The 18,413-nt window shown below is 36.9% G+C and overlaps 2 protein-coding genes across 11 annotated transcripts; both read right to left on the reverse strand.

The window, feature by feature from the left end:
* Positions 1-3,054: 3,054 nt before the first annotated feature.
* On the reverse strand, positions 3,055-10,400 carry LOC130548285 (uncharacterized). 5 transcript variants are annotated; one of them, XM_057324950.1, is made up of 11 exons: positions 9,982-10,400; positions 8,270-8,605; positions 7,784-8,059; positions 7,211-7,330; positions 6,849-6,916; positions 6,634-6,768; positions 5,284-5,372; positions 4,437-5,042; positions 4,000-4,299; positions 3,825-3,918; positions 3,055-3,709 (listed from the first exon to the last, which is right to left on the reverse strand). In XM_057324950.1, exons 1-6 carry the CDS (start codon positions 10,043-10,045, stop codon positions 6,718-6,720), a joined length of 915 nt encoding a protein of 304 aa, XP_057180933.1. In that variant the 5' UTR covers positions 10,046-10,400; the 3' UTR covers positions 3,055-3,709; positions 3,825-3,918; positions 4,000-4,299; positions 4,437-5,042; positions 5,284-5,372; positions 6,634-6,717. The 5 variants fall into 5 exon arrangements, with proteins under 5 accessions (XP_057180933.1, XP_057180934.1, XP_057180935.1 ...); XM_057324951.1 differs by having other exon boundaries at positions 4,437-4,630; positions 4,735-5,042; positions 5,284-6,768; XM_057324952.1 differs by having other exon boundaries at positions 5,284-6,765.
* Positions 10,401-11,212: 812 nt separating this feature from the next.
* On the reverse strand, positions 11,213-17,320 carry LOC130548284 (uncharacterized). Of its 6 annotated transcripts, none has more exons than XM_057324946.1 (9): positions 16,991-17,320; positions 16,150-16,213; positions 15,955-16,007; positions 15,589-15,868; positions 14,915-15,220; positions 14,348-14,620; positions 13,757-13,870; positions 13,229-13,279; positions 11,213-13,128 (listed from the first exon to the last, which is right to left on the reverse strand). In XM_057324946.1, the coding sequence occupies exons 2-9, from the start codon at positions 16,211-16,213 to the stop codon at positions 13,016-13,018; spliced, it is 1,254 nt and encodes a 417-aa protein (XP_057180929.1). In that variant the 5' UTR covers positions 16,991-17,320; the 3' UTR covers positions 11,213-13,015. The 6 variants fall into 6 exon arrangements, with proteins under 6 accessions (XP_057180929.1, XP_057180927.1, XP_057180928.1 ...); XM_057324944.1 differs by having other exon boundaries at positions 13,223-13,279; XM_057324945.1 differs by having other exon boundaries at positions 13,229-13,282.
* Positions 17,321-18,413: the final 1,093 nt, after the last annotated feature.

Here is an 18,413-nt window from a genome sequence, read left to right on the forward strand (position 1 = left end):
AATTAATATAATATGTGGCATTGGATTTATTCTGAATATTCATGATAAAAAAAGTGCCAGAAATAGTCGTAACAGTACAGGTACTAAACTTTGGAAATGAAAATAACACGTGGCTGACCCAAATACTAATATCAAATATTGATTTTTTCGCAGAAAAGCATGTAACAAGGTCAAATAAGGACACTTGGCATTACTGGCAGTTAGTCGTGTTATTATGATCCTGTTGTCGAGATGGATCAGCTGTTTCTGGTTAGATGCTGTCAGAAGAACAAGTAGATCTGGAATCATACTGGTTTGCAAAATTAACAAATGTAACAGAATCCGTTTTTGTTAAGTTCACCATACGATCAGAAAGGGTCCTGTGAGAAAAGGAGACGAACAAACCGATCAGAGAGGAACGATTAAGAAATACTTCACAAAATAAAAGCTGAAGAACTACCTTCATATGTCTCAGTCTATCATGTCTAGCAGCACATAATACTTACTTCTTACGTCTTACATAACAACAGCAAAAGCATATCCCAAATATGATGATCAAAAGCAATGCCAACAATCCTAAAAGAGAGCGAGGTTGTGTATGTTCTGTAACAGAGAATAACAACATCGCAATAAAAATTCACAATAAGATAATGAACACAAGATGAATCTCCCCACTCTCTTACTTGAACACGTCTGACAGACATCATTGATGTTGAGATGTTGAGTCTGGTTGATGACCGGATTCTTCACCACACATCTGTATGTGTTTGTATCCTGATGTTCCACCTCCAGTGGTGGAGAGAGACTGATGTTGAGATCAGACACACTGATGCTGGAGTGTTCATGGCTTCCATTATACCAGGAGAGAGTCACATCCGTCACATCCGTCACATTCATCACTGAACACAACAACACACATTTTGAGCTAGAAGATCTTTCCGACGATGAAGAACAGTTTGTGGAGCCTGTTACTGTAGGCGTGGGCAGGTGTTCTGGATAACTATGGAAAGATGCTGGAAGACAAATGACAGAATTGACATCAACTGCTTCAGAGTGTTCAACGTCAAATGTAACATTGTTTGTCAAGACTCTCACCAAAAACAGTGAGACTAAACCACTCTGTCCTCACAACTGTTCTTGTGCTTGTGACAGAGTTCTGATAATAAAGTCCAGAGTCTGTGCTTCTGATGTTTCTGATGGTGAGAGATCCAGTCCGAGGGTCCACGTGCAGTCTGTCTCCAAACTCTTCAACACTATAATTTCTTCCAACTCTGGTGTTAAAGCGTCGAGGTCTAAAAGTCCATTTTATCTGATAATTTCCCCTCATTCTGGAAGCAGAACCTGGAAGAGTAACAATTTTTCCCTCAGTCACTCGTATCTGTTTTATGTTCTGTCCATTATGTATATTATCATTATTCAGATCAATATCTAAAGAATTGTTGTTGTAATCTTCAGAAAGTTTGGTTTTTGTATTATCTTCAGAATGTTTCATTTCAGTGATATTTTTAGCATAGTTCATTTCAGTATTATTTTTAGAATGTTCCGACTCTGGATTATCTCCCGAATGTTCCGTCTCTGGATGATCTCCTGAATTTTCCGACTCTGGATTATCTCCCAAATTTTCCGACTCTGGATTATCTCCCGAATGTTCCATCTCTGGATGATCTCCTGAATTTTCCGACTCTGGATTATCTCCCGAATTTTCCGACTCTGGATTATCTCCTGAATGTTCCGTCTCTGGATGATCTCCCGAATGTTCCGACTCTGGATTATCTCCCGAATATTCCATCTCTGGTGTATCTATAAAGTCTGCATTGTCTTTATTATGTTCAGTCTCAACACCAAACGCGCCTGAAACAAAAATGATTAATAAAAAAATCTTTTCATTTTTGAGGCTTTTAAAACAAACAAAGCAACATTAGAAAGACATACAAACAATAATAGAAGAATATAACTAGTATAATTAGGCCTAGTTATATTACTGATATAGCCTTCTACTGGAAGAATTACCAACAATACATGTTGATAAAAAGTTACTATGAGAATTTAAAAAAAATATTTACATACAATTCTGTTAGTTACTCTGGCAAAGTAAAAAAAAACAAATGTGAATCTATTCATTTACCATTAAAGAGACAAAGGCAGAGTACAAGAAGTGAGAGATCCATATTCTTCAGGAGCTTCAACAGCATGTCAGGGATGATTCAGTTTCATCTGCTTAAATGCGAAGATGACACGGAAATAACATTTAACAACAGGTCAAACTGAAGGTAAAACCCAGGGCGTTTCATTGAACAGAAAGGATGGACGCGAATGTATCCTTCTGCACGTGTCTGTACATGAGAGACTTTACAACTTTTACACCCCCACCAAATAAACATTTTCATTTCAGCTTTCAGTGGGGAATTTAGACAGTATGAAAGACAAAGCGTCGCATAAAACTGGAAAAAAGTGGAGATGGAGAATTGGACCAATTGACTCAAATCAGTACATATGTTTGCAGCTTGTGACAACTAACCCCCGTATTTTACCCTTATTGAGCACCACAAATTGTGTCCTCTGAATGTCACATCTACGTAGCTATGTATATATTTACATCAAAAACTAAACCCAACATCAAATGAGAGAGCTGTTTTGGAAACAAGTAAATATTATAAAACAGGAACATTACAAAAGTAAACTAAAAAACTATAAATAAGATATGGCAGACAGGTAATGAGCCGATCTAGTACTGACATCTAGTGGTGAGTTGAATGAACAGCAGGCGTTTGTGTCCCCTTACTGAACCAACAATACACATCTGAATAAATGTGTGTGTATTCTAGAAATTTAATAAACTGTGAATGTCTCCATTAGACACCAAGAAACCCGCCTGTATTCATCCAAACAGAAGTTTTCACTGTGTGGTCAATTCTAGTAAGGCTGAATCAGGCCAGAAGAAAACAATTGGTGCAACAATCTTAAAAGTCAGCAGTAGGTGTTTGAGGAAATATGTTTTCTTTTTTGCAGGCATGTTTCATAATTTTGCAGGCTAAATTGAATCACACCCTCCCCATCCCACATCAACAATGCAGGTGTATGTCATTAATTTATTAACAATGCAGCAAATATGTCAACATTTCAGCAAGTAACCAACCACAACCCGGGAAAATACACCTGCAACTCCACCTGTAATACAAAATATGTAACTGCTGTCCCACACACAGACAGGACTAACCTTGCTCATATAAAACATCCTCTCCTTACTCATTTACAACAGTTGAATTGAATGCTTTCAAATATGAAATAAATGTCACATACATAAAGCTATTTTTTCACTTGTGTATCTCTGTATTCATGTAATATGTAATATAATATCTGGCATTTGATGTTATTTACAGTCAAAAAAAGTTGCTACGAAAAGTGCCAACATTCAATTTTTTAAGCTTTGGAAATGAAAATAAAATTTCAACATGGTTGACCCAAATACTGATACCAAACACTGATCTTTAACAATAAAAGCAGGTTACAAGGTCAAATAAGGACACTTGGCGTTGCTGGCAGTTAGTCATGTTGTTATGATACTGCTGTTAAAATGGATCAGCGGTTTCATGTAGAAGAACAAGAAGATCAGGAATGTCTCATGGATCACGTGTCCCACAAAACAGAGAGTTAAAGGTATTGCACAATGAACTAACGTATCGAGTCCATTTCTGTTATACTTGAGTTCACCAAATGATCAGGAGCAGTCCTGTGAGACAATAAACAGATCAGAGAGGAATGATTTTCACACACCTTCACAAATTAAAGCTGAAGAACTACCTTCATGAGCTTATCTACAAATGCCAACAGTACAGAATACTTACTTCGTACGTCTTGCGTAACAACAATAAAAGCATATCCCAAATATGATGAGAAGCAACGCCAACACTCCTAAAAGAGGGTAAAGTTGCTGAGGTGCTGTAATGGAGAAACAACACAGATCTTACATGAGACTTTCCCAAAAAGACGATCAACACAAGATTAATCTCACTCACTTACATGGACATTGCTGACAGTGTTGAGTGATGTTGAGATGTTGTGTGTGGTTAATGATGAGATTGTTGAAGACACATCTGTATGTGTTTGTATCCTGATATTCCACCTCCAGAAGTAGAGAGAGTCTGATGTTGAGATCAGACACACTGATGCTGGACAATAAACTCTTTCCTTTGTACCAGGAGAGACTCACATGTGTCACATTCATCACTGAACACAACAACACACATTTTGACACTGAAGATCTTTCTGATGATGAAGAACAGTTTGTGGAGCCTGTTACTCTAGGCATGGACAAGCGTTCTGGAAAAACACGAGCAAGAGAAAAATGACAATTTACAACAACTGCTCTCAAATATGCCGGTCAGAGAATTCAATTTCAATTGTTGAACAGTTTTTAATGAATTACCTCATATTTGAAAACATATCAAGGCACTCACCAAAAACAGTGACATTGAATATCCTCATCGGCTTTTTTTCTGGGCTTGACTTAAAAGCATGTTGATAATAAAGTCCAGAGTCTGTACTTGTGATGTTTCTGATAGTGAGAGATCCAGTCCGAGGGTCCACGTGCAGTCTGTCTCCAAATCGTTCGACATTATCATAATAAACATCACTAGCCTTTATTACAATACTAGGATAAGAATGATGAGACACAAAAGTCCATATTATATTATGATCTCTCGTTATTATAGAAGGAAAATCTAGAGTAATATTATCTCCCTCCATCACTTTTACCTGTCTATTATCTACATCATCATCATAATTTTGATCATAACCTAAAAAAGAATATGTCTTTTCAATTTCATTTTTAGGGTCATCCGTTGGTTTAGCTCTTGGATGTTCTATCTCTGGATTTTCTCCCGAATATCTCGTCTCTGGATTTTCTCCCGAATATCTCGTCTCTGGATTGTCTTCCGAATATCTCGTCTCTGGATTGTCTTCCGAATATCTCAGCTCTAGAGGATCTCCCGAATGTTCAATCGCTGCAGTATCTACAGGGTCTGCATTGTCTCTATAATGTTCAGTCTCCAAACCAAACACACCTGGAACAAAAAAATGTAATAATAAAACACAAGCGTTGTTTCATGTCACGTTTCATTTTTGTGGCAGTTAAAACAAAGCATTAGAAAGACATACCATAATAAAAGAAGATCATAATTATTAGTAATATAATTACTCATGACTGCTAATTGAAGAAATACCAACCATGTTTTATTAATTTACGTAATACCGTTAGTTACTCTGGCAAAAGTTAAAATAATAAATGTGAATTTATTAAGTTACCATTGAAGAGACACAGGCAGAGCACGAGAAGTGAGAGATTCATGTTCTTCAAGAGTTCAGAAGCATATCAGGGATGAATCAGTTTTAATCTGCTCAAATATAAAATTGACAAGGAAATAACATTGAACAAAGAGTCCAACTGAAGGTAAAAGCAAGGGCGTTTCATTGAACAGAAATGATGGATGTGGTTCAACGCTTGCTTCTGTGCATGTCTGTGCATGAGTGATAGTTTAAAATAAAAAGGTTGAATTCTGTCATTTAATTACCCTCAAGACGTCGAAACCTGTATTTGACTCAACAGCGCCCTCTGGGGTTTAAAAGTTGTATTGTTTTAAAACCGCAACTAATCACTTTCCAGTATGTTAAATCTAAATAGTCCTTCATCCAAACTCGAGCTTTGCTTCTTTGACCTTTTCGAATCTGGTGGTAAATATGGGAAATTTCACATTTTGGAACAAATCTAGGAAGGGAAACGAACAAAAATGTGAATGAGTGTTTCTCATAGACTCTCATGGTGTAGTTTTGCGTATTCAGCGCTGGAAAAAACAGCAACAAAAAATACAAACCAACGTCCATTACAAAACTATTTGTTGTTTACCATTAAATCATCACAAAATTAATTTATAGTGTATCTTTCCTCTTATTCCAGAAGGATTTAATTACATTTATTTGCATTTCTGTGAGTTTTGTTTTTCAGCAGGGTCGTGAATGCAATTTCAAACATATTTGCATAGAAGCACGACAGGTACCAGCTAGCACTGGTACGTCTGTAAGACGTCTGGTAAAGATCTGGAGATCTGCTGTGTTAAAACATCTTAGAAAGAGCAGTTTTACATCCGTTCTAAATCATAAACATCTTACAGACGTCTAATAGATGTCTATACGACATCTGACAGCAGACGTCTCCGAGACGCATTGCAGATGTCTAGATGTAATGCGCTATCAGGGCAGTTGAATTTAGGAAGATTTTTGTGATTTTATTCTTTCCAAATATCCCAAATATATTGACTCCAATTGAAGACTTCTGTTGTCTTATTAGTAACTTCAGCTGAATTTGCATTTGTGTCATCGCAGCAGGTGCACTTTTAACACTTTCCCTATCGAACATGCACCTACTAGTCGAACCCACACAGACCACTTTCGCAGATCTTGTTACATAATAAGAACGAATGTCAAAATGTGTTTTGGGATTACCTAAAAACGGTAAAAACGTTTTGATATGGTTAGATGATAAAACACATAGCTGACGTATAAATATGACATTTAGACAACAGAAACAATAAACCCCATTAATTTGAACACAATATTATAAAATAAGGAACAGTTAATGATATGTAATATAAATAATACTGTTTATGAAAGAAGGTCAGTGTTTGCAGCAATTGATATCAAACGGCATGGAGTCCTGTGATGATGATTATGATGTATGAGCTATCAGATGTGTCTCTTCTCGTCTGTTGTCCGGGCAATTCTCTCCAGGTTCTGCTGTTGGACACACAATTTCTTATAAACATCCAAAATCAGATTGCGTAATTCGACAAACCATACAGTGGTTTAAAATATACCTGAAGATGTAAAATGTCAACTTCTTCTGTAAGCGTGTCATTGGCCACATCTTGATCTCCAATGGCATCTGTTAAACACGCAACGAGTCTCATCACTGTCTGACTGACAGACTCACATTCATTTGGTTAGTTATGCAATGTCTTTAAAAGCTAAGACAAGGTTTCCCTGCAGAGGATCTCACATTTCTTTTCATTGTTTATTATTATACAGTATTTACTTTGTCAGTCTAGTACAGGGGTCAGCAAAATTGTTTACATAAGGTGCCATTTTTCCATTTGTAATCACTGTACTACATCGACCCACCATGGATCTAGTTTCAAGTATCCTGTACAAAAGAAAAACGGCGATAGGTGATACTTGCCCTCATGAGTTCCTTGCCTCAAGCATATCATGACAAAAAACATTAGTCCCACAACGCAAAGAATAAAAGTAACAACGCCAATAGGCTTTGTATAATCGACATCTGATTGTTGGCTGTCATCTGTAACACACAAAACAGTTATTAGTGTATAACTGACTCCAGACAAACAGATTTTTAAGTTTAAATAAGAGTTTTCAACAATTCTACAATTTGAAAATACCTTTAAAATCAAACGATGATAGGCCGACTGAGGTTGGTTTTCCTCTTTTAGAAATGTTTAGTGTATGAAATTAAGCGACATCTAACGGTGAGGTTGCGAATTGCAACCAACGGCTAACTCCATGCCTCCCCCCACCCTTTTCAAAGCGCTACGGTGGCTGACACAGGATTAAGATGTCGTCACGTTTTTGCTTCTTTGCCGAAAGAGATAACGTATTTACAAAACGTGCTCTGTACAGCAGTTTAAGAGAATAACCTGTACTCTACACAAAAGTCTTACTGTAAGTTACAGTACTTCTGTTCAAATGTTTTAATAACAAGTGATTCATTCATTATTATCAACAGTTGTCATACCTTTACAGAGATCAGAGACGTGGAGATGTTGTGTGTGGTTTGTGATGGGATTGTTGATGACACATCTGTATGTGTTTGTATCCTGATATTCCACCTCCAGAGGTAGAGAGAGTCTGATGTTGAGATCAGACACACAGATGCTGGACAATAAACTCTTTCCTTTGTACCAGGAGAGACTCACATGTGTCACATTCATCACTGAACACAACAACACACATTTTGACACTGAAGAACATTGAGAAGAGTCTCTGATGATGACAGGAACAGGCAGACGAGCTGAAAAAAACAAAGAGAAACTGGACTTTTTGACTGGACTGGTGTTTTTAAAACGAACATTTATTTTAGAACAGAATAATCGCAATTCATCGACTTGACAGCACTAATTTTTATGTGTGTGCTCAATGAAAAAACACGGATTTAAATGCACATTACTGATGTACACTGGGCTATTTTATCAAAATGAAATAAAAGTTGTACTAAGCTCACCATAGACGGTAACATTGAATCTCTTGCTGTAAGTTCTCCTGCGGTTGATCAGTAGCTTATACAGTCCAGAATTCGTGATTTTAATGTCTGTGATGGTGAGAGATCCAGTCTGATCATCCAGTTGTAGTCTGCCTTTGAATGACACATCATCATCATCATATATGGAGCTTAAGTTGGCATGTTTATTGATTTCAGCTATAAGAACCGCATGAGGAACAAACTTCCACTGTATCAGATCATCTGTCTGTAGTTCAGTAAGATCAGTGTGAAGAGTGACAGAATCTCCCTCCATCACTGACACTGACTTCACTTCATCTGCATCAGCACCAAACACACCTGAAACAACACAATACACAGCTACAGACAGAGACAAACAGACATTATATTTTCTGAAGATAGCTGTTTCACTTGCTCAGCCATATTAGTAAATAATATACTGTTTTACAAGCTGTATAACAATTCTCCAATGATCAAATACATGATTTCAGCATTACAGTGGACATGGTTGCTGATTAACATAGTGGTTCGGTAACGCTCCCATATTAAAACCATATGGTTTAACTACAGTTAACACCCCCAGATATCGTACACACATCTGTGAGACGTCTATTTGACATATGCAAGACGTAGCCTATTTTTTTAATTGTTTGCCCATCTGCACTGCGTCCATGAGACGTCTCTTGTCAGATGTCATATCTGGCCATCTGGCGTAGCGGGTGTTTTCCCGGTGGGCCGGTAACGTATGGGGCCGTAATGGAGGCGTTGGCCGCTTAGACGGACGTATTATAAATGCGAATGCACGCAACGCGAATGCAAAAGACACGTATGCATGCACCCACACCCTGTCACGGCTTCGGATGGAAGAACCCAAGCGCAGGCAGGCGGTGGGTAAGGGGTTAACAAGGCTTTATTTTACAAATAACAAACAAAAACCCACGATGGGGTGCAAAAACATACAAGAACTAGAAACACGAAAACAAAACAAGAAGTCAAAACGAAACACTTCCCATGAGAGGGCAATAAACCGAACACAATCTAAAAACGAGACACTACGTATAAACACACGGCAAGGTAAGGTAAGGTATGAAACGAGACTATGGCGAGGCATCAAACAATCACACACGCACATACATACACGTACAGGGTACACAGTACAATGAATACATACAACGGACGAGCAACAAGACAATGAAACATGAGGGCATTTTAAAGGGAAGACAAACGAAGGGTAATCAACGAGGGGAAATATTAGACACGGCAGGGAGGCAATACATGAAATGAGAGGGGCGGGGCCAATGACAAGACACGAGAAAACACATGGAGTGTCAAAAGATAAACACCCCATGGCTTTCGCACACTAAACATAAGGCTTTGCCACGAATCTGCCACAAGACCAAGAAATCCATGACAAGATAAAGCAGAGTCGTGACACACCCACCTACACCCCCCCTCGACAGATTCGGTGGAGGGCCGATGCAGGCCTAAAAATGCCAGGGCCGATTTTTCTTCCCAGTCCAGCCCTGCATATAGACATCTAGAAGTTGAAAAAATCTGACTCTAAACGAAATATAAGACCGACAGTTCTGGACTGACCCGTTTCTCCAAGGTTGAGAAAAATCTGGTAAAGACTATCTGGCTTTGTTAAAGAAGCTTTTTAATAACGAGTTACCAACATCTTTTGAAAACAATAGTTTGAATATAGGAGTACTTACTGTTGGCGATGATGTTACACAGGCAAAAGTAAACAGAAGCCGAGGAAACAGCGCCTTCAGACATATTTTTTGCAAGAATGAAGCTTCAACGAAATGATATCGATGTGACACGAAACAATATTTCGGAAAATAAACCGCATTAAGAGTTTGTTTTTTGTTTCAGGTTAGTTTATCCAGCCCAAACTCCAGCGCACCTGTGCGCATCAAACCCGCACATGATGTGTCTTGTGTTGGATGTGTGAGAAGGGACTGAAGTTTGCCGATGCTATTCAAATCCGACACACCCAAGGCATATTGAATTCTTTCCATGATATCCGTGCTGCTCAGATTCCTGACACAATAGTTTCTAATAAAGCATTCACATACTGTACATTCATGCTCAACATCTCAGGCCCCCGGCACTGCAGATTTCACCTGTTGTGTTTTTTAGTGTCGTTTTTATTACTTTCTTTTACAACAGGGTTCTAGATGAAGAATGAAGTTTATTTAAACAGGAGGGAAGGTGTAACACGTCTTGACTAGGTTGAACAGTTGCAATGACAGGAATAAGGTAAACTTTAGACCTTTCCGAAGCTTATTCCCTTCTTTCGTTCCCTGTCCTGTACGCAATACAATACAAGACAAGACAAGAAATTCCAATCACATGACTTTGAAGACAAGGCTTAAGAGCTCTCTTGCCATTAAATCACACTGTTACTTACTTTCTCAACCATTTTATATATAACCCATCCAAATAACCCTAGGATTTTTTAGCTTTGCAACAATCAAACGCACATGTTCTTTTCACTCTTTTTAAACTGTCTTTGTGAAATGCATTTTTGAATTGGTTTTTAAAAAAAGGTTCAATATAACTGTAGTGCCACCGAGCTCTGAAAACATTTAATGCAGGTAACGGGTCTATTGCAAAAAGTTCAAATAATAGTATAATTGTGTATCTGGGCAAGTCTAGAGACGAAACAATTAAAGATGCTTGCTTTTCATAAATCAAAATGAACTATTTCTTGCATGGAATGTTGTTGCCATGTCGCCATGTTGTTTCTACAGTAGCCCTAAACAGACGAACTGATCTACAGAACGTGTTTCGTAAATGCGTTATTTCTTTCGGGAAAGAAGCAAAAACTTGACGACATCTTAATCCTGTGTCAGCCACTGTAATGTTTCGAAAGGGCTGAGGGGTGGCGTGAGCCGTTGGTTGCAATTCGCAACCTCACCACTAGATGCTGCTAAAGAATTACACACAGCACCTTTAATGTTGATTACTTTGATTTTATTTTAATTGTTGTATTTTATGTTTACAAAAGACGGTAATACACCATAAAGACGCTGTGTTTCTCCAAAGAAAACAATAAAAATACTTGTAAGACTAACTTACATGCAAAATTCCAAATTCTAGTGTCTACTACTCAATAAAAATTCATGTATAAACCCCACTGAAATATATTATGTATTTTTTTGCCCAATGATTTGCCTTATGTTACCATCACTGGTTTATCGTCATTGCTGCTGTGGCCGACTTCATTTTCCACTGCAGATCAAATTCACAGATAACAAAGTAACACAAACAGCCAGTCAGTGGGGTGGACAAATGTGCACTAGGTGATTGTGCAATATAAATAAAAACAAACACAATTTATGGCTTGCATAAAGCAATGAATACAAAATTAAACATAAAAATGAATAAAAAGTAAACATCAAGGGGCAGTTTCCAAGACAGGGATAAAGACTAAAATAAATATTAGAGCACTGACATGTCTTCAAATGCATCAATGCCATTGTTAAGATGCACAGAAGTAATGTTTTTGTAAGGCATGTTTGTAAAAACTACTTAACTAATTACTAATTTAACTAAGGCTAGTCCTGGCTAAATCTAATGCCTGTCCGTTTTTACAAAAAATAAATAAAAAAGGAAATCTTAACATGAATATGTGGCTATCAAAAAGACAATATTATATATATATATATATATACAGTATAAACACACCAGTGTTGGGTAAGTTACTCTGAAAAAGTAATTAATTACTAGTTACTAATTACATATTCAATAGTGTAATTAGATTACTGTACAAATGACTCTCTCCAAAAAGTATTTAGTTACTTATTACTAATTACTTTCTATATTCTATATCAACCTTGATTAGTTAAGTGATTCAAGGATAGGCATGAAAGGGCTCTTTTAATTCATTCAAATAAATAATATTAAACTACATAAAGTACTCTTATCAACTGACCAAAGTATTACAAATGTGAGAATTATACATTAAAGCACAGATTTTAAAGTTAGACTTTGAATTTTGATGTCAATTCCACTATCGCACACACATATATTACACAAAGTATTTAGTTTAATTACATCAGAAGTAACTGTAATTAAATTACAGAAAAAAATAAAAGTAATCCCTTACTTTACCTTTTCAAGGGAAAAGTAACTAAATTACAGTAACTAATTACTTAGTAACTAGTTACACCCAACACTGAAACACACACACATACCTGGTGACATTATAGCCACCAGCCCATAATACAGGAAGTGCTGCAGAAATCCTTATGAAACGGCAAGTGATGCATTTACTTTAAAACAGAAATAGTAATTTTTAATACAAGATGTACTGTAAATATTATAAACAATTTTCTAGTAAATAAAAGCATTATATGAGACAACGATTTCTTAAACCTTTGAACGATTTAAAGGCCCAGTCAGTAATATCTAGCGGCAAGGTTGCGAATTGCAACCAACCGCTCACTCCTCCCCTCCCTTTCGAAACACTATGATGGCTGACAGAACATGGCGAATTATGCAAGGGGACCTGCGGTGTATGTAGATAGAAATGGCTTATTCTAAGGTAATAAAAACATAACGCTTCACTGTGTAAGCTCTTTATACACATCTGAAGGCATAGCTATGTATATTATATTGCATTTCTATCATCAAATGGATCATCCCAAAAATTACACACTGGACCTTTAATTACATTTACAGAGCGGTACTTTTATCTATTGCTTATAGTTATGTTTTTATAACATAAGGTCATTGTAACTATTTGCAGCAAAGTGTATTTACGGGGGTGAACTCTTGTGATGATGATGTTGGCTGATCCAACAGATGTGTGTCCTCAGGTTCATTGTCTGTGATGTTCTGTCCAGCCGTCCCTGTTACAAACACAGTTTTGTTTTTCTGATGTCTACATAATGTCATTTGACTATTCTATGGTTTAAAATGTACTGTCAGGATGTAAACAATTACTGTAACCATTGACGTCTACAGAGGCGTATCTGACATTAAGTTGATCTTCACTGGCATCTGTTAAATACACACAGACACAAATACACGCACACGCACACGCACACGCACACGCACACACACACACACACACACACACACACACACACACACACACACACACACACACACACACACACANCACACACACACACACACACACACACACACACACACACACACACACACACACACACACACACACACACACACACACACACACACACACTTATCTTTAAGGGACATTAACATAAAGTCTTAACAAGTAAAAAAGTATTAATGGGGAAAAATTATTATTATTAAAAGTTATACAGCTGACCTAAAATTTTTTGTTAATTCAACTTAAAAAATATTAGTTAACATAACAATTGTGCGTCAAATTCATGTAATAACTAATATTTTTACGTTGAATTAACTAAACTAAAAATTTTAAGTCAGATGGATAACTTAATTTTTTAAGTTGAAACAACAAATCAATCAACTGTGGGTGATACTTGCCCCTTTGACATCGAAACCTATTCCAGCAGCAATAGACCAGCACAACAGCCAGAACAATAATAGATAGAACAACACCAACAGAAATACCAACGATAAGAGGAATATTCCAAGGTGCTGTGATGAACAAACACAAAACACTCATTAGACTGATTTACTTCTGATTTCCACCAAATCTCAGTCAAAGAACAAACAGTTGGGATAGAAAACATCATCAGTAGTCTTAACAGCCACATGACCAGGAAGTTAAAGGTGTCTCGGCAAATCAGCTTCAAAAATGTGTAACTCGCATTAAACCTCTAAGTAGTCAAACATTTAGAGACACTGACCAAGTTGCAGTTTTTTATTCTTCGGATCAATAAGCTCAAATGCTTCAGATTTTAGACAAATTGAAATAGACGTTTCGTACACAAGTCTTTATACTTTAGGTCTCTACTCATTTGACTTGTGTCCATGGTGTGCTTTTGACGTTTGTTGGGAATTTCACATAGTTAGCTAATAGATCATTTATATCACATAAACCATAAATGCAATGTAATGGATATATACGAGATCAGCTTTGTTAATAAACAGTAATCTAAACCGCTGTCATACCTTTACAAAATTCACTGATGTTGAGTGGTGTGGTTTTGTTGGTAAAAAAATTGTTTACAACACAGCTGTAGTTGTTTCTGTCCTGATATTTCACCTCCAGACACAGAAAGTTGCTTTTGAGATCAGACACGTTGATGCTGGAGTTTAATCTGCTTCCATTGTACCAGGAGAGAGTCACATCCGACACATTCAGCACTGAACACAACAACACGCATTTTGATGCTGACGAACATTGCGTTGAGTCTTTGGTGATGATTGGAATGGGCAACGGATCTGAAGAACATCAGGGAGTAAAGCCATTAACAACATGATCATTCAAAGCCATCAAAATTGTAGTTCACGTAGAATAATCGATGTTGTCAGTTTGTTCATAAAAATGTTCTATTGTAATCAAACAGAGAAGCTTAAATTGTGATGGGTGAAGCTTTTGTTCAATAGCTGATAATCTCAGGGAAGAGTCTAAACATTCAGTCCTGTCAATCATCATTAAGAGCATCCGCCCAAGCATCCCTCCTCCTCCCCATGTCCTCCTCCTTTAAGCTGAATGGGCAGACTCGTGAAACTCACCATAGACAGTAACATTAAATCGATGGCATTCTTGATGTTTTCCGTTAGTGATCAGTAGTTTAATGGTTCCGGTGTGGATTTTACTGATGTTGGTGACGGTGAGACATCCAGTCTGGCTGTCCAGCTGCAGTCTGTTAATAAATCTTTTATCTTGACAGTCATAGCATGCCGATACGTTTTCAAACAGTTCAGCAATGAGACGGTTTTCATAAAGCCACATTACGTGATCCTCATACTGCACTTCAGTAAGGTTTGTTGGTAAAATCACAGAATCCCCTTCACTCGCTGGCTCTGGTATTTCTCTCTCTGTTTCAGAACACATAAAACAATTTGTGTCTGAATTATAATTTAAATGCACTGTAAAAAATGATTTGTTGTTTTTTGTTGTTTCAACTTAAAAAAATAAGTTACCTTGTTGCTTTAAAATTTTAAGTTAGTTCAACTTAAAAATATTAGTCAACACAACGAGTTTGCAACAAATTCATTAAGTGAACTAATATTTTTAAGTTGAACTAACTTAAAATTTTAAGGCAACAAGGTAACTTATTTTTTTAAGTTGAAACAACAAAAAACAACAAATCATTTTTTACAGTGTGGTGAATTCTGTTAGACATACTGTAGATTAGCAAATGAGTCATCAGATCAGCTGAGTAAACAAGCAGTGATATACACACTTGGACATGACTGACAGGAAGAAGCAACGTCGAGATACGAAGTCTTAGTTTTGCCTGAACTGGACACCACACAGCTGTAGTTGTTTTTATCATGATATTCCACCTCTAGATACAGTCTGGTGACGAGATCAGAAACCGTGAGGCTGGATAATGAAACGTTTTCATTGTACCACGAGAGCTGACCTCGTGCCACACTCGGCACTGAACACGCTACGAGACATTTCGGGCTTGAAACTTTCTTGCATGCCGGAAAATCTCTGGAAATTTTGGGATCTGGGATCTGAAAACCATAAAATGAATTTTAATAACAAAAAAGTGCAAAGCAGTAAGCTGGACATTTCTAGAGTTTCTAAGTCTCAGTATTACATTAGGTATATGAATGTCATCCATCACTGTCATCACTCCATCACAAGACACATCTGGAACACAAACATAAATTATTTACAGATACCTTGTTAAAAAAACATTTTCCAAGATGTTTTCAGGCAGCAGTACAATGCAAATTTGAACACATTTTAGAAGATTTATTTTCATTTATCCTAAAAACCGTTTAAGATTTACCACCAAAGGCCCGTAGAAAGAACAAAACCATAATCCATTTCACATTCTTCATATGGACCTTCATCTGGAATTCACAGACGAAAAAGAACACAATGTTAAGCAGTCTATCTCTACGTTTATTGTATTTCTATACATTTGCAACACCATTTAATTCATAACATTTATATTTATATACAGCCACAGAAAGAAAATACCTTTAATCAGCATTTCAGCATATTGCGGTCATTCCAGTCAAGTGTTTGTTGAATTGAAACAGAAACAAACCGCAGGAATGACAAAGTCATCAAACAGCAAATGTGAAAAACAGAGAAAAGGCAAAGATGCATGAAAAAACAGGTTTATTCCATCATATATTCAATTGACACTGGGATTAAACATTAGGATTGTGTTGTAAATAAATATGAACTTGTTTTCTCTGCAGTTAAACGCAGAAGTTAAATGTGAAAACATGACATATTTTGTGTTATTTTGACCCTGTTCTGCTTCCGTTTTCTTCATGACATGCAAATTAAAAACAATAGGTTTATTATCATTTGGTATCTGAAATGTTGTCACTACAATTAACAATCATTTTATCTAGAAATAGTACATTGAGAACAAGCTTAAATCATTTTGAAGTGGCTGTAAGTTTTAAATAACCATTTTTGTAATAAAACAAACAATTACGACGAATATAAAAACAGTAAATGATTGTAATAGTTCATTATTTAGTAAATAAACCAAATAAAGTTGAGTAAAAGTTTACTTTATTTTGCATGTTTTTTTTGTTGCGTGGCCTTAAAATAAACAAACACATAAATAAACAAACGCTTCACTCCAAAGAGTCAAACAAACTCAGTACCTCAAACTTTCCAGCGATGAATTTAGTACAACGAAGTAACAGCTCGTCCAGAATAATAAGCGCGTCCGTGTCGTGACCCCTTGACGACCCCTGGTTGACAGGAAATGCACGAACCCCTCGACAATTCGGGGCTAGTGAGCGGAGTGTCTTGCAATAAATGTCGAAAAACCTTTTTATTTACTTGTTACAGTCGTTTAGATCTACACCAAACTATTCAATCGGCCTAATACAAACTATGCAAAATATTAAATCAACCCTGGCAGGATTCTCCCTTGCAGACCGTGACTCTAGTTCACTTTTCCAGTTTCACTTTCCCATAGCGAGCGAGCCAGGGCTTGCTTGTGTTCGCATTGATGGGCGTGTCGACAGGTGGGGGCGTGTCTAAAAGGTGGGGTGCGTGACGAAAGCTGCCTGCTCCGCATAAATACCGTAAGCTTGGACACTTTTAGTTTTGCATCCCATTTTAGAATCTGCTGTCGATGTATAAAGTGGATATTTTAATTAGTTTGCGAATCTATGATTTGTTCCCAGGCAGATCGTTTTGACTGACTTCAAAGTAGCTGTATCAACTGCGTTCAGTCTTGTGAAATCAACGTCTCATTTAGAGAAGCTGTGGTGATGGCACATTCTTCACATGATTAACATGAAACAGGATTTAACTTGATGACAATAAAGGTGCTGTTGAAAATGAAAGTGTTTAAAGCAGGACTATAGGAATTTTAAAACATTTCTGCCACCTTGTGGTCATTTATGGTATATATACATATTTGTGTCCGGTATTAAAATACACATTTAGGAAATAACAAAGGACACAAACATGCTAGCCAAAAATGAATAATAATAATAATCACACTACATTCTGTTATAGAGCATCATGTGTTTTATTTTCCATATGTGTCAGCATGTCACCTCATCCATTCCACATTAATGATTCAATCTCGCTATTGGAAATCTGTCTACTTTCTACATTTATACATTTGTCAGATACTTTTATTCGAAGCTCCTTGCATACAGTACATTGAAGGTATGCAATATATTCCCTGGGAATCAATCCGATGACCTGCGACAAGTTCGGGCAAAGACATCAGCTTGGCGTTGCTGGGAGTTGATGTTTATATGATTCTGTTATTGGTGTCATTTCACCATACTGTCAAGAAGATCCAGAAAATCAGGAATTAAACAAGTGTTTTATACTGTAGGTGTTGCTTCCAATTACAACATTAAAAATACAAAATTATATGAATTCGGTAAAATTCTCTGTCCTACCTCGATTAGAGATTGAGCTATTCTGAACAGTAAACTAAGGGACTGTTCACAGAACACCACTTCATTACATTATGGGATGTTTTGCAGCAGATTCCTGCAAGACAAAACAATGTTAGAAGCATGTTTTCTCCAACAAGTCTCCGCTTTGGTAACCCGT

Source organism: Triplophysa rosa, linkage group LG25 (assembly GCF_024868665.1).
Source record: "Triplophysa rosa linkage group LG25, Trosa_1v2, whole genome shotgun sequence".
NCBI lineage: Eukaryota > Metazoa > Chordata > Actinopteri > Cypriniformes > Nemacheilidae > Triplophysa > Triplophysa rosa.